This window comes from Mandrillus leucophaeus, unplaced genomic scaffold, assembly GCF_000951045.1.
Source record: "Mandrillus leucophaeus isolate KB7577 unplaced genomic scaffold, Mleu.le_1.0 Scaffold573, whole genome shotgun sequence".
Classification (NCBI taxonomy): Eukaryota; Metazoa; Chordata; class Mammalia; order Primates; family Cercopithecidae; genus Mandrillus; species Mandrillus leucophaeus.
The window spans coordinates 1,048,457-1,073,716 of NW_012106175.1; the positions used below are offsets into that span (position 1 = coordinate 1,048,457).

The 25,260-nt window shown below is 48.6% G+C and overlaps 1 protein-coding gene across 1 annotated transcript; it reads right to left on the bottom strand.

The window, feature by feature from the left end:
* On the bottom strand, nucleotides 1-22,296 carry RBP1 (retinol binding protein 1, cellular). Its single transcript, XM_011998538.1, is given in 5 exon segments — nucleotides 1-251; nucleotides 996-1,097; nucleotides 21,255-21,433; nucleotides 21,931-22,057; nucleotides 22,060-22,296. Coding segments are annotated over 5 exon segments (594 nt in total). The 5' UTR covers nucleotides 22,192-22,296; the 3' UTR covers nucleotides 1-197.
* Nucleotides 22,297-25,260: the final 2,964 nt, after the last annotated feature.

Below are 25,260 nucleotides of genomic sequence, written 5' to 3' on the forward strand. Positions count from 1 at the left end.
GACGTTTTGAACACAGATCACTTTATTGGCATGGCTTTGTTTTAAGAAAAGGAAAAGAGACAAAGCCAAGAGACAGACTCTGCTAACAGATGCCTGGGGGTGGCTGGACATTTTTGCCTCATGCTGTGCAAAGAGGGGGATCCTGGCCCACACATCCACACTGCTCATTCCTTGGGACAAGGTTGTCTGCCTGGGCCTCACTGCACCTTCTTGAATACTTGCTTGCAGACCACACCTTCCACTCTCATCTCCTGAAACAAAAGCAGATGTTGGTCATTGGCCAGAGCAGAGTCACACTTACAGCAGGAACTCTAAAAATACTCATTAGCTTTTATTTTTCCCCAAGAGTTGGTTTAAGTAACCAGTTGTTTGGAAAGACAGTTAAACTGTATGGTGGAGTGCTCTGCAGCACCCTACAGACAGAGTTGGCTGAGAGGAAGAGTTGTGGCTCAGAGCTGACCAACAGGACCCCTTGATGCTTCCCCTCCCTAATCACCTCCCGCTGACCCAGACTGAGATCATATCTTAGAGAATCTTAGAGAATCCTTCTTGGCTTTGGCCTATACGATTTGGCATGGTGAATATATACATCATTTGAGAGCAAATGTTGGTTCTGTCACTTTCTAGATGTGCAATTTGGACATGTAATCTAATCTTTCAGAGTCCCCATGTCCTCATCTCTAAAATAAGGGCCATATTCCTATTCTGAGAGAAGAGAAAGAGCTATAGAATGCAAAAGGGCTTAGCTCATTGCTGATGCTGAAGGGATATAACTCCTCACCTCTTCCCTCTGATTAGACGATTGGGTCAGCCTAGACCTTGAAAATATATTGCTTGGTTTTTAAAGTCACTCAGGCATCTTTTCCAGGCCCTTGGAAGAGAAGCTTCAGAACAGAACCAAGGCCCAGCCATGGTGCCTTCTTCCAAGGTCCATCTGGACCTCAACAATGACCAGGGCCTCTGGGGACCCAGCCTGACCCAGCCCAGGAACCTACCAGGTGCAGCTCGTCACCTTCGATCCACTGGGTCCAGCCACGCCCCTCCTTCTCGCCCTTCTGCACACACTGGAGCTTGTCTCCGTCCCAGCTTACTGTTGTCTGCCAAGCAAGAGACACATTTGTCAACCCGGGGCAAGCCGGGAGCTTCTGGGGGCTGGGGGAGGGACAGCTCCCAAACTTGATAATCCAGGATGTGCTCATGTCAATACAATTTCATTGTAGAAAATTTGCAGCCTAATACTCCCTGTCCACCACATGCTTTTATTAAAGTGTGTAAATCAGTTTTAAAATTTATGAAAACCTCCATAAATTTTATTTAAAAGGGTAATTAGGAGGGAAAAAGTCATTGGAGTGGTGCTGTCATTGCAAGCACTGAGAATGGGGCTGAGGTGGGGAGGAGGGCCTGAGGGCTGAGCACAGCCAGGTGTGGGGGGTGAAGGATGTTTTCCAGAATCTTATGGTGAAGGGCAGACTTTTCAGAGTACCCTGACCATCCCCAGACACTTCATTCACCCATTCATTGTTTCAATGTATGCTAAGTCCTGGGACACCAAAAAGACCCCATCCCTGCCCTCAAAGCGCTCTTCATCTTACAGGGAGAATGACCTTAGATATCAATAACCCAGTGAAGGTACAAATGGCAGCTGTTAGCTGCCTGCCTGCTCTGCCGGGCAGTCTCTGTGCTGTCTCTGAAGCCTCATGCCTGTCCACGTGAGCGTGGATTAGCATCTCCTTTTCACAGATCAGGTTCAGGGACTTGCCAAGTTCACCCATGTTGTTCAGTGGAAGAGCCAGGTCTGAACACAGATCTGTAGGGCTCTGAAGGCCCCCACCCCAATGGACTAAATTGTTTCTTGAAGGGTTACCGACCAGAGGCTGTGGGAGCCCAGGTGAGAGTCCAGGAAGTGGGATTCCCTAGGGCTGGGCCCTAAGGGGAGAAGAATGGAGCTGAAGGAGAGGAAAGGAGGCACTGTAGAGAAAAGTTCCCAGTGGCCCATCACGGGGTGAAGGCCCGAGGTGGGACAGCAGGAAGTACGCTCAGGAGCTCATCAGGAGGGCACCAGGGAACTGAGGAGGAAGGGGAGGAAGATCCCACAGCCCAGCTTGGGCTTGGCAGAGCACAGATGAGCACTGTGACACCCTCTACCCCTCACATTTGGGCCCCCACATCTTCCCTGAGCACTGCGAGCCTTGCCATGTGCTGGGCAAGCTGAAGGGAAGACAGGCAGGAGGAGGAGGCCCAGCCTGTGTCCTGGGGAGATTTCAGTCTTAGTGGAGCCGGAAAGGTCCACCCAGCAACACGGGGCTGAAAAAAGTGTTGGAGTTCAGAGGCAAGGTGATCCTGTCACCCCAGCATAGCCATGAGTGTGCCCTAGACTGAGACACATGTCACAGACATGGGCACAGAGAAAGCGCAGTGGGCATCACTCATATTTGGGGCTGCCCACCTTCTTTTGAATAGCCATCCCATATGGGGCAGTTCCCTTATGAGCCCGGCCTCCCCACAGTAGTGCTCAGCACTCTGTTTGCCCCTCGCTCACTGTGTGGCTCTCAGTAAATCCATCCCTTCTCAGCGCCCCTGTGCTCGCATCTGTCACACGGGGACATTAACTCAGGCCTTGGATGTAGAGAGCTAAGGTTCTAGGATCCTTGTGTTCCCTGCCATGCTCAGCTGAGTCAGGACAGTCAGTAACAGCCTGATAAAGGATTTGGGAGAGGAGACTTACGGGAGATGGGTGTGGCGGTAGTGGGGCCACTCCCTGCAGGAGGACCTCCCCACCCCAGGCCTCTGTCCGGGGCCTGCTGATCACTACTGCCCCCTGCTGTTGGGGTGAAGCCTGCAATGCGACACATGCAGGAGGGGGGCAGGTGGAGCCACATGTGCTCCCCCAGCTTTGCATAGGAATAAGTCTGGCCTCTGCTCCAGAGAGAAATGGGGCATAAAAGGACTTGGGGGGCACATCCTCTCCCTGATCCAGAAATTCACTCAGGGCACAGTCTAGTCCCAGGCCAGAGAGAAGGCAAAACATAGTGTGGTTAACGTGTGGTGAGACATGTCATGGGTAAGGACTACTCACGACCTCATGCCATAAATAAGACAGGATGCCCATTCGCTTATCCGTGCTCCTTCCATGCCAGGCCTGTAGAGGGAAGTGGGGACCCAGAAATCAGTCCTCAGCTTCAAGAAGCTCTAAGAACACTTGGTTTCCTCATCAACTGATCTTCTCTTTGTATGTTGAATCCAGGAGGCTACTGTGCATAAGAAGGGCTCCAGATTCACTCAGAGGCACAAGAGACAATTGCTTGTTTTCAGCTATGATATACATTTTTGCCTCTTCTGGAAATATTAGTCAGGAAATATAGTCATAGTCTTTGTATTGGAAAATTAAAAAAAAAAACACTAAAGAAGAAAATAGTAATAAAAACGATACATGTAGTTTTGTTTATTTAGAGATGATTGCTCTGGGCCAGGCGTGGTGGCTCATACCTGTAATCCTAGCACTTTGAGAGGCCGAGGCGTGTGGATCACCTGGGGTCAGGAGTTCGAGACCAGCCTGACCAACAGGGTAAAACCCCATCTCTACTTCTCTACTGGAAATACAAAATTAGCTGGGCATGGTGATGCATGCCTGTAATTCCAGCTACTTGGGAAGCTAAGGCAGGAGAATTGCTTGAACCCGGGAGGTGGAGGTTGCAGTGAGCCGAGATCATGTCATTGCACTCCAGCCTAGGCAACAAGAGCAAAGTTCTGTCTTAAAAAAAAAAAAAAAAAAAAAAAGAAGATAATTGCTCTAACATTGTGTATATTACAATATATGGTAAATTTCCATCCACTCTTTTTTTTTCTATCTATCTACATGTTTCTGTTTTATACAAAATTAGAATTGCATCATTTATGGTTTCGTATCCTCATTTCTTCATTTAACTGAAGCAATTTCCTATCTCAACAAATATTCTCCATAAGCATTATTTTAATTGCTACATAATATTCTAGGAAGTAGCTACACAGTGTGTGTGTGGCCCACCACAAAATGAAAATGAGGGGTCATTTGCTCAAAATCATTAAGAATTTTAAGCTGGTGACAGCAGAGCATTAAACCAAGTGAGGGACCTTCTGAGCCCAGGGCCCTGATGGACTGCCTTGGTCACAGGCCCACGAAACAGTCCCTGATAGTATTTGATTATACATACGTACTGTTATTTAGCCAATTACCTATTCTGGACATTTAAGTTATTTATTTATAATTCTGTGCTACTATAACTAAGACTTCTTTGTATACACAGTTTTGAACACATTGTTCCCTTGGAAGAAATTTCCAGAGGAGGAATTGTTGCATCAAAGAGTGTGCATATTTGAAAAGCTTTTGATGAGTATTGCCAGCTTTATCTCCAGAAAGTTCACACCTATTTACCTTCCAACACTAGGGTCAGAGAATGACCATGAGAGAGATGTTTATTAATGGTAAAGCCGGCTTTTGCTCCTGGGGCTACTGTGTCACCATTTCCAGATTGCTGGCATCTTTTAACAGGGGCCATCTGGATATAAACAATAACAATACCTTAGCCCAAAAGAATGACAGATGGCAGAATTTCAGGCAGCTTGACAGCTTGAGGGATAGAGAGAATAGAAGCCTGTTGGGGTGCAGAGGAGCCTTTCTGCGAGCCCTACAAACCAGGCCTCTTAAAGGGAAGGATCCCTATCACATGCATGCTACATCAGTCTCCAAGGAAGCCTTTCTTAACCCCAAGCTTCTGTTGACTCTGATACTGGGTGAGTTGGACAAAGCAGAGATTATTCTTGTTTGTATTGGATGTAGAGGGGTGGCTGAGCTCAGAGAGGTTCCATGACTTTCTCTGGTCACCTAGTAAACGAGAGAAAGAATCTGGGCTGGAACATGGGCTTTGCATGACTTGGTGCCCACTTGTTTCCCAGTCTAGGGCAGGGCACCTGCCAAGTGCCCAGGAGATGGTGGCTAAAATCATTGGGGGCTGCAGAAAAACACACGGACACTGTGCTAAGACTCTGAGCAGTCTCCTGGAGGAACACCATTACGTTCATTCCAGCCATTGTGGGGGTATGGTGCTGGGAGTCAGAAAGAGGTCTTAAAGGTTTCTGCCTATAAAGAGGTCCCGACAGAGAAGTGCCCAGGCTGTCATGGCCTCAAAGGAGTTTCTACAAATGGGAGGGGCATTCTAGGCAGAGTGAATAAGGATGCAAGGGTAGGAGATGATGAGGGAGAAATGACAACAGTCGGTGCTGTAGATGACTATCCTGGAGTTACGGAGAGGAGGAACTAGGTTGTTGGGGGGTGGTGGGGAGATGGGGCCAGAATATCAGACTGAAAAACCCAGACTGTGGCCTGGAGCATGTGTTCAGTGCCTGTCTTTGCTGCCTGTGCTGTTGGGTAGAACCATCCAGGAGGGCAGGTGGGCCAGGGAATTGGTCAGGCTGTCCTCTGGGTTAAAGAATCCTGGAAGCTCACTTCCCATTTATACTTGGCTCCTGGTCCCTGCCCACCTCCTACTATACCACCTCAACCTATATCAGCTTGACCTAGTATCGGCAGCAAAGAACACGGTATCAGATAGAGCTGGGTCCTCTGTTCCCGACTATGTTGGATGACATTGGGCAACTGGATTAACCTTTCTGAGTCTCAGTGCCCTCAATTGCAAAAGAAGGCTAAACGATACCTACTGTGGTAGATTCTTCCACTGGTGACTCCCGAGTCACATGATATTCAAACCCCTGTGAAGTCTCCTCCTACATCACCTTGGTTTGGCCACGTGACTTGCTCTGGCTAGTGGGACATGAACAAGCATGATGGAAGCAGTGCCTTTATAAACACTTGCATGCTGGGGGCTTGTCCTCTTGGAACCCTCCCCTCTTGAAACCCAGCTGCTATATTTTAAGGCAGTCCAGGCTACTCTGCCAAAGAGGAGGGCCACAAGGGGAAGCCCTGGAGGATGGGAGAGAAGCCACTTGGAGAAGAGTTGAGGCGCCCCAACTAAGCTTTCAGCTGAACAAAGCCACAGGCAGCTGAACTGCGCAATTAACCAACAGAATCATGAGAATTATATGGTTGTTGTTTTAAACTATTAAGTTTTGGGGTGGTTTGTTACATGGTATTAGATAAACAAAGCACCTACTTTACCAGGTTGTTCTGAGGATTCGAGAAAATAAACAGAAAATGCATAGGGCTGGCATGTAGGAGGCACTAGGTAATGGTAACCATGATGCCCAGAGCTTAGATAAAGATGGGTTTGCTTGTCAATGTTGAACAACAATGAAAGCCTTTTTTTTTTTTTTAAGAGTTGGAGATTTGTGAAGCAGTGATTGACATGCTATTCATCATGGCCAAAGTTTTGGAAGCTCCTTCTCTTTCCAGGATACTCAGATCTATGAGGAGAGCTGCAGGGGCTGCCTGCTGAGCACCAGGATGCCTGCTTCCTTTATATATTAACTGGTCTTTGTTTAAGCAGAAGATCTGTTTGAAGACTCCACACTGATAGCTGGGATGGCTCAGCAATGTGATTTCATTCTCCCCTCTCCCCATGTTCACTTTTGGTGGGACTGGATTTTTCATTTTTAGCTTTTTATCTTGTGGGAATAAACTAGTTATTTCAAAGAGAATCTGATTTGTCATAAGAACAGAAAAAGGAGGTGTGGAGCCAAGGAGGGGGACTATCACTTAAAAACCAATGACATGGAAAAGGAAGTAAGTAATGTTGGAAGACGAAAGCCTAACAAACAATGGTAATTCATTTTCTTGTGACACAAAGTGGAACTTATGAAAACAACTTTCCCAGGACCCAATAACTTGTTCCACGACCTCCTTCTGAAGTCAGCAGCCAGCCATCTTTGCTAGATCAGGAGCAGTGAACGTTTGGGGACAAGGATTCAGCCAGATCTGAAAGGGTCATTAAATGGTCATTTAATCTGGTTTCCTAGATTAATCCAATTAATCAGGGTCTAATGGAAGAATTTCAGGTAGGAATATATTCCTGATGCTTTTCAAGTCCCACAGAAAAGGCAGGTGGCTGTGGGGATGGGGTGAACATGGGTACAAACCAAGGGGGCTAGACAATGCTGCTTCTCCCAATCCCCATATGGGCTTTGGGACCACCTTAGAAATGAAGCCCAGATAATCCAAGAGTAAGGAGGAGGGATGGCCATCTTCAGCTCACCTCCTCACCAGAAATTTTCATCCCATACATCACCCAAAAGTCTGCAAATGGGCTGGAACCAGGGACGCCGGTTGGAAAGTGAAGCCAATCTAACTTTTCTATTAAAAACTAATGATAACCCCCATCACCTTGGCCTTGCCAGCAGTTTACCCAGAGAGACATGTGCCAACAAATGAATGAAGACAGCTTTGTACCACTAGGACAAGGGACTTTTACCTCAGAAGCCATTTTCCAGCTCCTCTGACCACTTAGAAACCCCAGCTGTCACTGCTGCAAGGGACAGTGACACAAAAAGCCCAGCTCCCACAGGCAGCCTGAGTGGGTGTCTCCCAGGGATGTTTCAAGGCCCACTTGCCCCACTCAGGTGACTCACACTGGGAGTGCCAGACAATTCCCACTAAACGGAACCATCTCTTGGCAGTGACCTGGTATGACCTGCAAGTGGTGGGAACTCTATTTGGTATCAAGAAACTTGTGACATTCATTAACACTCCCATGCCAAAACCCCACTCTCAAGAGCAGGGGATGATGGATCACTCACAGCCCTCCACCCGGCCCTAGTAGTCCCTCTGTTTACAGATCCACCTCTGGAGGGCTGGGACTGAATTCTGTTGTCTCTGTGGTTCCAGAGCCAGGTTATAAGAGGTGAAGCTTTGCCCATGATGATACTGCCTGCAAAGGCCAGAGCTAGGACTGACGCAGGTCTGACTCCAAAACCCATACTCTTTAGATTTGGGGTAAAATTTCAAAACCAGACAGTGAGTAGATACTTTCTTTGCATAAAGTAAATTGCTAAAAGATGCAAATCCTGGAGTTTGATTTGAAAGTGTGCTTCTCCTTTTGAGGCTATATGTGTTCCTGGGACAATTAGAGGGTTTTCAGCATCTGGTGCTTGTGTTAAATAAGTGATCAGGAGGGAAAAGTAGGGGAGACAACAGAGAACCTGCCAGGTGCCAGGTACTGTGCTGGGAGCTTTCCACAATGTTTCACTAAATCTTCAAGCTTTACAGCTGAAAAAAATTAGGCTTCTATAAATAACCAGCCCATCACCAAGGGGTTAGGGCTTGAGCCATAACTTGAACCCAGTTCTCTCTGGCTAAAAAGTCCATGAGCTGCCCCTGAGGCCAGGCTGGTGAACGGGTGGGTAGTGGCTCCTCTTCTCTGGTCCATTCCTGGGGGGCTGGAATAATCTAAACTCAGCACATTCAAGAGGAAAAGCCAGTTTCACTCTAAAAGCAGACTAAAACTAAATTAATAAGGCCTTAAAATGTGAACAAGTAATTAGAGACATAATAGATGTTCAAAGCAACCACTATAAATAGTATAGCCACAAGGCTTTTGTGAGCATGAAAGAATGCAATTCTAATACCATGAAAAAGCTAACAGCAAATAATACAATTCTTAAGACAAACAAAATGAGAAAATGTTAAGACTAATAATCTTGACATGTTATAGTTATTTTTCCTTAAACAATTCAGAAAGTTCCTAGAGTCAATTTAAACCATTGGAGTGCTCAAGGCCAAGGTTCTGGATAAGGAGGTGGGAACAGGACTGGAGAAGGTCACAGGGCCCTGTGGAACTACACTCATTCATCCCAGGGACCTAGCACTTAGGATGGCCCTAAGGCTGGGATGGACAGAAGCTCTGCCATGGGGTAGCTCAGCCTGGAGAGAAGGCAATGACACCGCTGTGCTATACGCTGGGATGGGTGATGGCCCCTGACCCAGCCTGGGGGGTCAGGGAAGGCTCCCTGGTGGGAGTCATAGCATTGCTGTCATTATCAGTCACCATCATCAACATCATAACAACATGTGTTGAGTGCTCATTATGTGCTGGGCAGGGTACTAGGCAAAGTATGTGTCATACCAGTTGACTCCTGACAACCTCCTACAACAGGTATACTACTTATCATTTTACAAATGTGGAGACTGAGGCCTGAATTTCACCCAACCATGAATCGGGGAGATGAGATTCGACTCTAGAGCTCATGCTCTTGATGACTGTGCTCTGCAGTTCCCTGATTTAAACTGACCCTTGACTGAGCCATAGAAATTTGCCACGTGGTTCTGTGCAAGGGAACAACATTCAGCAATCATGAGTTTCACGCCTCCAATGCACCAGCTGTGGGTGCTGGAGAAGGGGAAGTAAGGTGAGTGGCCTGCTCTTGAGGGCTCACAGACTATCTGAGAAGAAGGTAGGAAGACAGAGAGAATTCCAGCAGAATGGTAAGTGCTGGTAGACAATGCTGGAGGTTATGGAAGTCAGAAGGCACCTCGACAGCCTCTAAAAGGTAGAGACAGAGGCCCATCAGGGAAGGCTTCCTGGAAGAGGTAAGGCTAGAAGTAATGCTGGAAGTGATGCCAGAAAACACCACGGGAGTTAGCGAAGAGTGGAAAGAGGAGCCAGGTGCAGTGGCTCACACCTGTAATCCCAGCACTTTGGGAGGCTGAGGTGGATGGATCACCTGAGGTCAGGAGTTTGAGACCAGCCAGACCAACATGGTGAAACCTTGTCTCTACCAAAAATACAAAATTAGCTGGGCGTGGTGGCATGTCCCTGTAATCCCAACTACTTGGGATGCTGAAGCAGGAGAATTGCTTGAACCTGGGAGGCAGAGGTTGCAGTGAGCTGAGATCACGCAATTGCACTCCAGCCTGGAAAACAAGAGTGAAACTCTGTCTCAAAAAAAAAAAAAAAAAGAGTGGAAAGAGGAAGAAGAGGAACAAGGGACAAGGGAGTCCCAGGCAAAGGGAACAAGCACAGGCAGTTGCAGGAAAATCAGGGACAGCAGGGGCTGCATGAGGGAAGCTTCTACATAGGTTTTGCCCAGCTTAACTCTGTGGCTGACCCTCCCCACGAAGGCTGACCCTGTACCTCCAACCCAGAATTTACTGGGGAGATTGCTCACAGCCTCTCTTCTTCCTCACAGTATGTCTTCATGCTCCAGCTGGCCAAACCTGGTGCCATGGAAAATCCAGCACAGCCAGTGCTGGATCTGCTACCTGGTGCCAGTACAAGGAATTGGTGTGTTATCAGTTCCATCAGCACAGGCAGAGGGGTGGAAATGGGGAGTAGGGTGGGAGAATAAGAATTAGAGAGGGGACATCCTGTCAGAGAGTGCTTAGGAGGGGCACTGAAGGCCTCATCCCTTCCATGGGAATCTCTGGCCTTTATTTTATATGTGTGTGTGTGTGTGTGTATATATATATATATTTCAAGGCAAATAGAAATAAATGGCTCCCAGAAGATAAGAGGTGCTAGATCAGTAACCAGGTAACCAGGGAAGAGTGAGCATGTCAGGATCTCTTCACGAAGAACTCCTTGGGGTCTGGGATCCTCTTATTCACTGCAGGACACCAGCCCCCATGTTAGAATCCGTGGCAGAGAAAATGTGCATTCCCATTTGTTGAATGAATGAATAGCAGAAAACATTCTGGTGGCACTCTTGCATTGAACACCACGCTTTCTCCAGGCAATGTGGCTGTTTCTTCCTCACAGGTAAGCCTTATAGAAAGGGGCCAGCCATCGGAGTGATTTGACCCTGAGTCTCTAGGGCTCAGAGTGCTTAGGCTCTATACTCAAAGGCGCGCAACTAGGAATAGTGTAAGACATGGTTTAAATCCCCTCTGCCCAGCTCTGAGCCCATGGTCTGCCTACTGTTCCCATGTGAACATTTTGCCGGCATGAATATTATGGTCATTGAATATCACTTGGTAGGCTGCGGGCCTGGTCTGGCCCAGCCATGGGACAGCTGCCTGCCTTGCCAAGCTGGGCATTCAGGAGGGACCCAGTGATAGCCTTGGGTAGAGGCAGACCTGAACTGCAGGTTCCCACCTCTTTCTTGCTGGGTGACCAAAGCAATTTACCCCACCTCTCTGAGCCTTCACTTCCTCATCTGCAAAATGAGGCTAGTGAGCCCAGCCACAGAGCAGAGCCATCCGGATGAAATGAAACAAGGGATTTCAAGGACCTATTTCGGTGCAGCACACACAAAACGCTCAGTAAGCAATAATTCCTGTCCACTCTTGGCCTAGTCCAGTTTGTTCCCTGTTCCCTGTGGGCGTGGAGAGGCAGGTGTCTTTTTAGGCCAGCCTCCACCCTCATAATCCTGCTAGCTCTTCTCTGGTTTGCCAGGTATCCCTTCATACATGTGACCACCCCCAGAATTGGTCTTCTGGAGGTCACAGATCAGTGTGAGAGGATGAATAATAACAGCTCATACCGATGGGGCAGTGGCACGGTGGGTCTTCTCACACACCGTTCACCTAATCCTCACCACAAAGCAGGTATCCCCTATTTCATAATTATCCCCACTTTACAGACAAGTAAAGGCCCAGAGAAGTGAAGTAACTTGCATAAGGCCACCCACTTTGTAAGGGGCAGAAACGAGATCCCAACGATGACAGTCTGGGCTGGTCCGGCTGGTCTAGCTCTGGAGTCGAACCAGTTACAGCTCTGTCAGACTGAGTCATTTCCTTCATGTATAATATAGGAAGAATTTTGGCATCTTGATCATAGAATTATTGTGAGGATTAAAAGAATTAATGCATGGAAAGTGCTCAGAGGAATTTTTGGCACATGGAATACCTAACAAACATGAGTTATTATTAAATGGCAATTTGCATCTCGCAGTGATATGGTCAATGACTACATTTAGATTTCTGAGGTTCTGCTATTTTCACTTAACATTCATTTAATGAACACATTGGAGCCCACTGAGCCCATGATGGTGTGGCTGCTGCTGTGTAGAATCTCAGACACATTAACTAGCATCACAGGTGCCCTAAAAGCAGCACCTGAAGAGAGAGGCCGCAAGGCAAAGGAAGGGCACGATGGTGGGATGGGGAATCAGGATGGGATGAACAGAGCAGATAAGCCTGGGCTGGGTCTTGACCAGTGGGTAATTCTCCTCCCAGAGGAAAAGGCAAAGAAATACCTCAGGGAAGTGAGTAGAGGGATGCAAAGAGGATGGCAAGTGAAGGCTCCGACAAATGGTGGGATGGGGCCAAACATAAGGAGTGAGGGAGGGAATAGGGCTGGAGAGACAGGCAGAGCCATGATCTGAAGAGCCTGAGTGCCATCTGGCTTTTACCCGTCAGCACTGGGAAGCCCTTAGGAATTTTGAGTTGGGGAGTGGCATGATCAGATTCCCTTTTTAAAAAGGGAGGGATGGGCTGAAGTGTTGAGCATGGTAAAATGGAGATCAACGTGAAGGTACTGCAGTAATTAAATGAAATAATCCATGGAAAGCGCTGAGCCTGGCACATAGTAAGCATGAGAGATGTTAATTGTTATTATTATTACTGGCATGAGATATTCAGAGCAGTGGGAATGAAGAAAAACAGGAAGAGACGTTAAGAAGCAGAATCTATGAAACTTGGTGACTGAATGCCTATAAAAAGTTTTCATTTATCTTCATAGTGATCATTTACATGGCTACGTAGTGGTCTATGCAATTAAAAAGCCACAGTCTTTCTAACCACCCATAGTTATTTGATATTTAGGTATTCCAGCAGGAGATAGCCTGTTCTATAAACCATACAAAGTAGGGAATCAGAGGCATCCGAAGTCAGATCACAAGTCTGGGGTTAACCAGTAATGTGAATCTGGGCGGGACTTTTGGCTCCATGTCTGTAAAATGGGAGAGTGGCACCTCCTATCCAGGATTGTTAGGAGATTAAATAAACATAAAGTGACAGGACAGGGCCTACCGTATAGTAGGCCCTGAGATAGTGGTTATGCTTATGTGGGTTGTTGAGAATTGCTATCACAGAGTGACTAACAGATACTTTTGTACAAATAGAATGATTTTCCTGGAACATAATCCCATAACTGGGATCCCTGAGTCAAAGAGTAAGATGATTTTCTGATTTATTGCACATTATGAGAAGATTATTATTATTTTTATTATTTGCATTTTCTGAGTGCAGGGCCAGTTCCACTGTAAAGCTGGCAAAGGTAGGTTTTGGAGCCTGGGTTCCATGCCATCCCCACCTTCACACCCATCTTGTTTATACCATTCTTTCCCAGAGTACTCCTATGCTATCCTTGGGCCCTCAGTTCAGGAATGACAGAGGGAAGAAAGAGGGAAAGGGTGGCAAGAGGAAGGAAGAAAGGAAGAACTCGTTAATCCCTGTATTAAAGGTAGCTGGCACCCTATGGTGCTTGCGTTCTTGGAAACTACCTGCCACGTTGTGAGGAAGCCCAGGCAGCCAGCAGAGAGTGAGTGTGGGCTAGCCATCTGTAAAGTGGATCCTCCACCTCCCCATTGGCACGGCAGGCAGCAGGGACAAGGCATCCCCACTGAGCCCTGCCCAAATTGCAGATTTGTGAACAAAATAAATATTGTTGCGTTAGGATACTAAGTTTCAGAGTGGTTTGTTACACAGCAACAGGAAATGGAAATAATTCATTACCACATTTAATTATCACATAACTCCATTAGGTGGGTATTACCCTTAGCTCCTTTTACAAATGAGCACATTGAAGCTCAGAGGGATAAAGTACCCTTGCCAAGGAAACAGCTGGACGGCGGAACCAGGATTCAAATCCAGGTCCATCTCAAAGTCAAAGCTCCTAATTGCTCTGTTGCACCTCACACGTGTCCAGCTGCAAACACTATTGGTATCACTTACTTGGACCCTCAGTTACAAACCACTGTCCCCAGGCAGTCTTCATCCCCCACTACCCTGATCCTGGAACGGAGCTACACCTGCCTATTCTCATTCATCCCCTAGAACTAGGCACCTTTTACCCCAGCACAGGTTTATTACATTGAATCATGATGAGAAAAATCACAGGAAACTAGGCACAGGCCAGCCGGCTTCCTTATTTTTCTGTTAGTAGTTGCCAAAAGCATGGTCCTTGAACCAACAGCATCAGCATCATCTGGGAACCTGTTAGAAAAACAAGTTCTCAAGCCTCAACCCAGACTTTCAGAATGAGAAACTACAGGGGTAAGGCATGCTCAAATTTGAGAACTACTACTCTAACTACTTATGTGGGCCTTAACGCTTGATCTCTGGAGTTTGAATGTCTTAGAATGTTTTCAGATGCAAGTGACAGGAAACCAATTCACATAGCTTAAGGGGAAAGAAAGAAATGTATTGCTTAAAGTACATGGAAAATCTAGGAATGGTGTGTCAGGAACTCTAGTAACCCTCTAATGTTGCATTCTCTCTGTCTCTATTGGCCTCATCGTTTATTTTCCTTCAATTGGATTTTTCCATGCAGCCAAAGAAGGTGGGGTAAGGGGACTGGCCTCAGAGAACTCGAAGCTTACATAGTAACAGCTCATCAACCTTTAAGGGAATAGAACTCACCTGTCTCTCAGGGTTCCTAAATTAACTCCCAGGAAATGGTGACTGGCCCAGCTTGGGTCACATACACAAGTATGTGACAGGCCATGGGACACTGTGATCACTCTGGCAGAAGGTGCTCGTCCCAGAAGAGACAGTGTACTATGATTTGCAGTCCCACCAGGACCCAAAAGGTTGAGAAGGAGTAATTCCCACCATAAAGAAAACGGTGCTTCTCTTGGGTGGAAGGTGGAGAAGCAATGTTGGTCAGAAAAACAAACAGCTGTAATTCATTCAGTAAACACCTGGCCATCATAAGTGATTATACCATGCCCCTCCGTCTCGGGTATCACAGGCCCTGGACCTGTTCTGGACATAGTATTGTGGCTTCCTAAGCCCCTGTGCCCTGTACTATCTCTATGGTCCTCAGCTTTGCTTTGTGAGACACGCTGAGCAGCAATTATGATGCCCATTTTGCAGATATGAAAACAAAGGCAGTGTGTCTAATCATTTAAGGTCGCTGTCAGATAATTGAGAAGAATTCAAATAGATGTTCTGACTCTAATACCAGTGCTCCTTTCACTCATTCTAGGCCTTGTCAAAACTGCCTGGGTTTACCTTCAGTCTGTGAGAAGGCTCAAAATAAGGAACTGAGGTGATGGCCTTCAGCAAAGCTCTGTGGGAGACCTTGGGGTAGAGAGCTTTATAAACAGACTAATTAGAATTCTTCCTCTGCCACCAGCTAGCCCAAGGGTGACCTTGGGCTAAAAAGGCACTTCACTTCTTTGAGCCTCAGATTCGCATCTGTGAAATGAGTATAATGATACTTACTGAACAGCATTTGTTGTGGGGACCAAAGGAGAAAAAGTACAAAAAGCAATTGGGGCAGGCATGGCACTTAGTAAAGATTTAGTACATGTTATTTTCCTTTGTTCCTGCCTAACAAAACCCAAAACCCAACAAAGCAGTGTGATTTTTGAAAGCTACTTTGTGAATTTTATTTGGGTTGCTTTAATTCTTCTTTTTGTAATCCTCAAAAGCACGCTGCTGACACCGATTTCAAAGGTCGGAGAACTTTAGCTAAGACATGAAAGAGATCCTGTGTTTCTAGCCTGGAAAGGGCCCAGCTGAATGCCAGGTGCCTGATCTGGGCAGGGGCGGCTCTCAGAGGCTCCCAAATCCAACGGCATCCTCTGTGCTGCAGCCTAGGGAGTTAATTTAGCCAGTGGCATTGTGTGTGTGTGTGTGTGTGTGTGTGTGTGTGTGTTTCTTTTTAACAAATCAAAAAATATCTTTAATGGGTCAAGAATAGGATCAGAAAGCTGGCAAGAGTTTAAACCAAAGTGTCAACAGTGCTTTGGAGGATTTCATGTATTACCATATATAATTAGATGGACGGATGGATGGAGAAATAGAAGGATGTAAGTAAGGAAGTCCAGGGAGGGAAGGGAAGGAAACATAGCTGGTTAAAAAAGAACTTCGAAAATCTGTAAGTGCTGATATGGAAAAATGCGTAAGAAATATCATTGAGTTAAAAAAATATGTAGAGAAGTAGATTCCTTTTTTCTTTTCCTTTCTTTCTTTCGGTTTTAGATAGAGACACTGACCAACTGCCCAATCAATAGATAGATCCCTTATAAGTCTGAGGAAGATTTCCGGACAGATCCACCAAGTGGGAATCAGGCTAAGCGGGGGAAGGGGCCCTTTTCAACCCATACTTTCTTGTGCTATTTGAATATTTTCCTTTTGTAATAAAAACAAAGAAAGTGACAGAGGGGCGGAGGGCTGGGAGCAGAAGGCAGGCCCTGTGGAGGGGTCATCCTAAGTTCAACGCTGGATATGAAGTTGAGGCTTCAGCCACAGGGGGAGGTGCCAGTTCCCGGAGTGAACAAAGCCATCTCCTCCAGGAAAAACCTGACCTGGACACGGGGATGACACATGGCCCCTCTGCCACCCCCGCAGAGCCAGGCTCACGGCTGTGATTCCTGGCCGAGGCTCAGTCTTCTCCCACAAAACCTGCTCAGGCTGGGGGGACTTCGAGACAAAGAACCAAATCATTCTGAGGGACTCCCTTGCTCAGGAGTGAGAAAACACTATCTGAAGTCAGAGCACCTTCCCTTTCTCAAGAGCTCCCATCCTGCCAAAGCACATATGTGCTATATTCAACAAATGCTGCTGCTTCCTCGCTGGGCCTGATCGCACATTTTTATGGACAAAGGCATGCAAGGAAGCAATGGAGAATAGCCCTGTGTCTGCTCAGCTGAGCCCAGACTTTATATATCTCTACCAAAATAGCGCCTGCTGTTTGTGGTCCCATAACATCTGATTAGATCAGACTGGAAATGTGAGCCTAGTGATGCAGAGCCGCCCAGAACTGAGTCCCTCCACCCCTCCACCTGGGGAGAGAGCACAGAGCTATTTCAGGTGGTTCTGGGCATGGATTGCAATGTCCACAGGACTCGGGTGATGGGCCAAACTGGCCCTCTACATGCCCATGGCCCTCTACACCTAATTTTACAGTTTTTCCTTTTTTTTTTTTTTTTTTTTGTAGAGATACAGGAACACTGTGTGTTTCTTTACTCCAGAGCAGTGATTCTTAAGCTTTAGTTGCATCAGAACCACCTGGAAGGCTTATTGAAACACAGATAGCTGGCCCCACTCCCGGAGTGTCTGATTCAGTAGGCCAGGGGTGTGGCCAGAGAATTTGTATTTCTAAGAGGTTCCCTGTGATGCTGCTGCTGCTGCTGTCTCTGCTTTGGGACCCACAGCTCTAAAGGAACCCACAGTGCAGACAGTGACAAATGGCCATTTGATCCTTGACTTCAGGTAACAGGATGGGCTGAAGACTGGGGTAAACTAGGAAATGTAACATCTAGAGGGAGCAGCTGCAGCATATTCCAGGGATCCACGCAGTGCAGGAATAAACGGGTGCCCAGTGTTTCCAGGGCCCTTCCTTTTCTTGTTGTTTTTGTTAAGAACAGCCAGAAACATGGATTTTTCTGTGAAATCTTATAATCTTTGGCAGTTATTGGCAACTGACTCTGAAGTTTTTCAAACATTGTACAGGCCAAACAAAACACATCTGCAGGCTGGGCTTCACCCTCTGGCTGCGGTTCTAGAATACAGATAAGGTTCCCATGGAAAAGAGGCAGGATCAGAGATCTCTGAGCCAGTGAGAGCCTCTGCCCTTTGGGGAGGGATGTCAGCCTGGTCACACCTCTCCCAGCAAGGACTCACAGAGGCCTGTCAGGGTCACATCAAGTCTCCCTGCCGGGTTCTCCTGGCTCTCTTCTCTCCCAGCCGCATCTCACACTCCAGCCACGCTGAAGTCTTTGCAGACAGCCCCTCTCTCACCTCAGAAACTCCCTCCCAGCCAGGCTTTTCTCACCCTGGCCTTTGTCCATGTGGCTCCTGCTTACCGAAAAGCTCTTATCCTTTTCTCCACATCTGCCCTAATTAGTCCTTTAAGGCCCCTCTCAGCTGTCACCTCCTCTGGGACTTTCCCTGACCACTGCTTTCCTACTCCCAGCTGTGTGCTCCCCAGCCCACCATGCTCCCATCATACATTGAGCTGTAATGGCCTGAAGATGTGCCTGTCTCCTCCACTGGCCTGGGTGTCCAGAAGGCCTTGTTGCCTCTGTGACCCCAGGGCCAAGCCCAGGGTCTAGTGTGGGACGGCTGTTGGCCTTGGCCTTTCTTTCAACCCCTTTCTGTTTGCCTGGCTACTTCCTGTCTATCCTTTAAGCCACAGTTCAGATTCCACTTCCTGTGGGAGCCTTCCCCGACCTCTCAGACCAAGCAGGGAGTGCTTCTCTGCCTGTATCAGCACAGTGTCCACTACATCATGATTGGCTGCTTCAAGCCGCCTCCCCCTTACACTGAACTCCATGAAGGCAGGAATCGTGTGTGATTTGACTCATTGACACAGGGGTTGCAAAGATAGTGGAAGCACCATGAGATGCTTGTGGCATCCAGAGAGGAATGGAAAAAAGAGATGAATGACCGATCCCAAGTGAGAATGGGACTCCTGTAATATGCTGGGAACAAACTCCTCTGGGCCACTGCTCCTGGCTTGTGGGTACCCAGTGTGTGAGGCAGAGGGGGGTAGCAGTGAAAGTTATCTTTGGCAACCACCTTGTCCAGGACCCCTGGCAGCCCTCAGAGAGCTCAGCTGGTGGCCTCTGGGCACCCAGCTCCCCTCCATTAACAAGTCTCAGGCCTGACAGCCACTCTAATTCTATCATCCTACCCCCATCCAGCCATGTCCTTCCGGCAGTCCAAAGCAGCACACCACCCAGCAGGCAGCCCACAGGGAAGGGCTTTTCTGCACTGCACGGGGCTAGAGGAAGGCTTGAGCAGAGCAGAGGGGCTGTTCCATCTCCCAACAGGCCACAACAGGTGAGTGAATGGCTGTCTACTTGAGAGTGGGCATCCCTGAGTCCTGAGGCAGTGACAGTAACCATGCATCCCAGACCAGTTTCACTGGATTCATCCAGTGGCTGAATCTCCACAGTCTGCTCAACTACTGCTTGATACTTGATTGACGCTGATGCTGTATTGAGACGAAAAGGTGGCCCTCGTCCTTTCCTTTGTATCCAAAACCCTCCCTTCAACCTCCCTGCTTTATTTAAAATGAAGCACAGAAGTCACATCTTCTAGAAATCCTTCTGGGATCCCCTTCTCTGGGTAGTCCCAATGCCCTCACTCGCACCCTGTGCTTCTCTTTGCCACACTGTGTTGAGTGTTGGTGTGCCTGCCTCCACTGCAAAGACTTTGCATTCCCGGACATCAGGGCCTGTGACATGCTCTGCTGTCCTGTGCCTGCCGTGGTGACCAGCCTGTGAGGGAAGCAGTATGTTCAGTGCAGTGGTTAACTCAAATCCTCCCTCTGCACTTCCCCAAGGTCACATAGCAAGAAATCTTGCCGTGGTTTTCTTATCTGTAAAATGAGACTGGAAAGGGTGTTGTGAAGATTAAGTCAGCTAATGTAACGTTTGAATAGCATCTGGCATGACAGTAAGCACTTGATGAGTACTATATTTGCTAGTATTATTAGGTGATCAATAAATGTTTCATGCGTTAAAGGATGAGGAAAGGAAGGAAAGAGCGAAGATAATTAGTACAAGCCAGCACACGCCAGATTTGTGGTGACCCAAAATAAAGGTTCGATGTGATCTGTGAGTTCCACAATAGTGAGTGGGGTAAGGATTATTCTTAAGGGGCAAAGTTCTATGAGGTGTGCCAGGGAGCAGGTCTTAGGCAGTAATGAGAAAGGCAGATCCCATCTGAAGGTCTCCTTTCCTATTGTGAGTCTTTCCTTTCTCAAGAGTCCTTGAGATTTTTAAAGGCACAACCTGACATTTCCCTACAACAATGGTGCTTTCTCCCATTAGTGGTCCTTCCAAGGCCACTCCCTGCTGACTACCCCCTCTTTCCTATCATTCCAAACAGCAGACTCAGATACCAGTCCTGACTGCCTTCAGATGAATAGACAAGGTGGGGGAATGAGTCATCCAGGCTCCAGACACCTATTCCCAGACATGGGCATCCCTTCAACTACAATCCTAACAGGCCTCAGCTATCTTGTTTCTGCACAGACTACCAGCAGAGAAGCTGGCAGAAAGCAGGAGTGTGGGCTTCAACATCAGAAGGCCCAGGGCTCAAGTCTCATTTCTTACCAGTCTCTTCCTCTCTCTGAACCTCAGTCACTGCATAACATGGGGTTACTTATCCCTCCCTCACTGTGCTGTGCTGTAAGATGACTAACACAGTGCTGGACACACAGCAGACCAGCGGTAAAGACCCTTGAAAATGGTGGGAGGGGATGGGTGAGGACCCCATCAATAAGCAAGGCGGCTCCTGGGATGAACATAAGCCAGTTCTGAACCCAAGACGATAAAAAGGAGAACAAGAGTACCTTGACCTCCCAGCAACCAGATAATGCTGATGGAGGCCTGGGGCTGGCCTTCCGGAGTCTGCTGTGGCAGTACTAATTGCGATGTCCTGGGTCAGGAGCTTCTCACCCTTGTGGGAGGGAGGTCTTGGCCCTCCCCTTTCCCCCACTGCTGTTTCCTCTGGCCTGGGCTGGAGGGGCACTGACTTACTGACTAGGTGTCAGCCGTAAAGTTCAAAGAATGCTCAGCAGGCATTGGATGACAGGGTGGGGAAGGGGATGGCCGGGAGCCAAATCCCAGCTCTGGGGCAAGGATGGGCAGATCAGAGGGCTTCCAGCAGAGATCAAGGTGCCCCCAGCTTCCTGGAGTGACTTCACACTAGGTCATATTGAAAGTTTATACTTCAAAGGGGTTACTTGTGTTTCTTTTTTCTTTCCTCCTTTCTTTCCTTTTACCCTCCACCAGCTCATAGCCAGCCAGAGAACAGCATCAACAGACCTGCTTTGAACTCCAGCCCCTCCCTAGCTGTGCTACTCTGGACATGTTACTTCATCTCTTTGAGACTGTTTCTTCATCTATAAAATGGGCATATTCATATCTCCCTCAAAGGCTGTGTGAGGCTTAGGTGAAGTCATGTGCATAAAGCACCGGGCAGAGTGCCTGAACGCAGTGGAGACACAGCACATGGCAGCCTTCATAACCATCACCTTCCAGTGCAGATAGAGCAGGATGCTTCATGAGTTGGTGCTGCCCACCATGGGGGCTGAGAGGGGGAAGTGTTTTCAGTCCCTCAGGCCCTTGCTCCCTCTCGGATGAGCTAGCCCAGCCCTTGGTCAGGCCCCCTGGGCAGGAGACACTGGGTGCACGCGAATCCTCACCATGCACTTGCGGTCATCTATGCCTGTCAGATCCTCCTCAAACTCCTTCCCAACCTGGAAGTCCATGATGTAGTTCCTAAAAGTGCTCAGCGTGCGGATGATCATATGGTCACCGTCCTGCACGATCTCTTTGTCTGGCTTCAGCAAGTTGGCGATTTTGCGCAAGGCCACATTGACGTCTGCGGGTGGGGAGCAAGGAGAGCGAGCGGCAGAGAGTTGGCAGGAAAACTCAAGAGAACCGTTCCCAAGGTAGCGGGACCCCAGGAGCCCCCTCCGCCCGCAAACACTGTTAGGGTTCCCGCTGGCTTTGCGCTGTCTCTGCGCACAGCCTGCCTGTGCCTCCCCGCGCCGCCCCCAACAAAGTTTTCTGCTCTTATGTCAGCCGTTTAAAAACAAAAACTAGCAAACCAAGCCACAGATTTAGTAATGAAATTACCCACGTCCAGGGCCAAACAGCAGACATTTGCCATGGTTAACCTAACAACCCCAAATTCTCCAATCCGCAGCCTAGGGGCCGCCATGGGAGCGGTGGCCGAGGACGCCCTTTCTGGCGTTCGGGGGTAACCGGACCGCGGCTCGCCGGGGCGGAGGCAGGCAGGCGGCGGCTCGGTAGGGCTCTAGGGAGCGGCCCGGAGCTGCTCGGCCGGGCACCCAGGGCGCAGCGGGCAGCGCTTACCCAGCGCGCGCAGGTACTCCTCGAAATTCTCGTTGGCCAACATCTTCCAGTACCCAGTGAAGTCGACGGGCATTTCGCGGAGTGACTGGAGCCAGTTGGCCACGAGCGGGCGGGACGGCTGGAGACTCTGCCGGGACAGCGGCTGCCGGTGCTACGCGGGTGGTGGGCGGCCCGGAAATGAGCGCCCTTCGGGGACAGGGGGCTCTGCGGGGCGGCGACAGCTGGATTCCGAGCGCGCACAAAGCCTGCGGGAGGATCCATTGTAGCGGTCGCCCCTCCCCGCTTAGCGAGGGCGGGCGCAGGGGCGGGGGATGTCGAAGGGTCAGGTTTGTCCAGGCCGCGCCACTTTCGTTTCTGACGTTCAGTTCGTTTCCCCTGCAGAGAAAGAGGAGAGGATGGGAGACTGGACGTTTGCTTTGCTGGCCGAACTCTTTGGCTCCTGGGGATTTCCTTCAAACGCCATGAACTTCTCACACTCAGCAGCCACTCGAGGGTTGGGAAACAGTCTCCTGGGGTTTGTACTGGCGTGATTAGGGAAAGAGGCCACTTACAGGCCTTTGTCTAAAGCCTCGCGCCGGTGGTGGCTGGGGTCAGGAAAGCTGCGCGGTTCAACTATGGGCGAGAAAAGTGGGGCACTTTCTACGTCTTTCCCAAAAATAAAAGAAAGGATGCTGGGCGCGATGGCTCACGCCTGTAATCCCAGCACTTTGGGAGGCCGAGGGGGGCGGATCACTTGAGGTCAGGAATTCGACACCAGCCTGGGCAACACGGTAAAAACCTCGTCTCTACTAAAAATACAAAAAATTAGCCGGGCGTGGTGGCGGGCGCCTGTAGTCCCAGCTACTCGGGAGGCTGAGGCAGGAGAATAGCTTGAACCCGGGAGGCGGAGGTTGTAGTGAGCCGTGATCGTGCCGCTGTACTCCAGCCTGGGCGACAGAGTGAGACTCTGGCTCAATACATACATACATACATGCATACATATATACATACATAAAATGGTTGATGTTATTTGAAGTGCATGTGGCTAAAAAGGCCTTCTGGGTGATTCTGATGCACAATCAACCTTGAGATCCACTGCTGCTTTATGCAAATGTAAGCAATATACTGTTGATTAATGTTTCCTCCCGTTTCACCTAATGGCAGCACAGTACTCCACGGTGTTCTGGACTTTGCTTTATTCACTTAATATATTCTGGAGACCTTTCCATAATTGTACATACAAAGTATCCCCATTATTTTGTGGAGTATTCCATTGCTTATCCAGCTTGTCCCCTGATGGACAAACTATATTGTTTCTGATCTTTCACTATTAAAAGCAGTACTGCAATGAAAATCTTTGATCACATCTCCTTTGTCACCTGCGTGGGTATGTCATAGTGGTTTAACATGGCTGTATTTGCCACCAAGGAGATGACATAATCACATGGGCTGACTTTTTGACCCTCTTTTTCACTACCTTTTAAATTGCTTTTTGCACAAATCACAGCCTAAGTGACAGCAGATAACATTTTCTTCCCCTCTAGCAACACCTTCCCCAGGCTGCCTCCCTGGGGCTTACATGTATTCTCACAGTGCAGGCTGAATTAGGAGAAGACGTCTCTTCCTCAGGGTAGAGGCAGCTTCCTCCCAGGCAGCGACTTGGATTTCAGCCTTTCTCACCCTGTTTCCCTAGACTAGGGTTTGTTTCTTAACCTCTGTGCTACTGGCATTCTGGGCCACATAAGTCTTTGTTGTGGGGGGCTGTCCTATGTATTGTAGGATGTTTACTGGCATCCCTGGCCTCTACCCACTAGATCCCAGTGGTACCCAGACACAAAGATGTTCCTAGACACTGTCAAAGGCCCTGGGATGTGGGTGCTGGGTAAACCAGCCCTGGTTGAGAGCCACTGCTCCAGGCCCGTTTCTCGCTGCTGCTTTGTCTGGCTCTGGGATGGTCAGGTCATCAGTTGTTCACACAAGCACTGGCTCTGTGTCCCTCCCTAGCCAGCCCAGGGCTCATCTTGGCTGGGCACTCAGGGCAACCTGTCCCAGTCCTTCTAATCTGAAGGTGCAATAAGACACCTCTGCAAGGATGGATGGGGTCTGACCTGGGTTCTGCAAGGCATCTCACCAGGGCCAGCCATGCTCTGGGCTTCCTTGTCCTGACTTACCAGAATGGAGCATTGGTCAAAGGCTTAAGCAACGAACTGGCCATTCCTTGGTCACTTCCAACTAGTCTGAAGTCTTCTCCCTGCTCTCTGACGCTCTCTGATGCCATCCAGCCCAGATAACTGGATTTCTCATCCTCCCCAAACTTCTCCCTTTATGCTGAATCTCCTGAGATGGTTTATGCCAAATGCCCAGCACAGTGCCTGGCACACAGCAGAGGCCAGTCTGTTCTGGCTCCCTGCCATGTTTGGAATGGCCCCTTCATGTTCGAGGCAGAGGCCTGCCCACCTCTCCAGTCCTTCTTGTCCATCCCAAAGAACCACAAGCCTGCCACTCCTCCCTCCTCTGACCACTCTGGATAACTCCTGCTCACCTGACCTCACTTTTCTGACCTGGTCAGCTGAGCATCTAGCACTTAATTCAGCTGGTTTCACTCAGTTTCTGTCTGCCTCTTTGTCTAGTCTTCCAACAGGGTCAGTACGCTCCTGCCCTTCTGGGTCTGCTCCCAGGAGCACTCTCCCAGGCACAGCCCCTGGTGGCTGTGCTATTTCTTGCAGCAAGGGGTAGGCTGCATGTGTAGGCTTTAGAGGCAGAATGCCTGTTCCGCTGCTGGCTGGGTCACTGTCTACCAGAGTGATTTGGGGTAAGATACTTGGTCTCTTTGTGCCTCAGTTACCACATCTGTGAAATGGGGACACTCTGACTACCTCTCAGGGTGCTGAGAAGCAAAGGATGAGGAATCTACAGGGCGTGGCCCTGAATACTGTTCCGGATCCACTGCTGTTTGAGCCAGAGGAGCCCTAGAAGGGAGGGAAAGGCAAGGGAGAGAGAAGGGTGCTGGTTTGTGCTCCTCCTCTGGGGCTTTAAGATCAGTCTAATGAACTGAAATGGGAAATGCTCTTCAGAAGCATCAGGTACCATCAAAGTTATCCTTCCTCAGCCCATGCTGTTATGCTTGATTTAATCCATTTGGTTCTCGATTTAGAAAAGAAAAGTATTTTTTGGAGCTCCTTTCTGTCTGGGTTAATCTTACTTGGGATGTGTGAAGCAAAGAAAGAGGAAGTGAACACAATATGTAAAGGAGAAGGAGGGTGTCTGTGTGGGCTTGCAATCAGTGAGGGCTCCCTGGACAGGGTGAGGCTCTAGCTGGAGCTTGAGGACAGCCAGGATCAGAGAGATGAG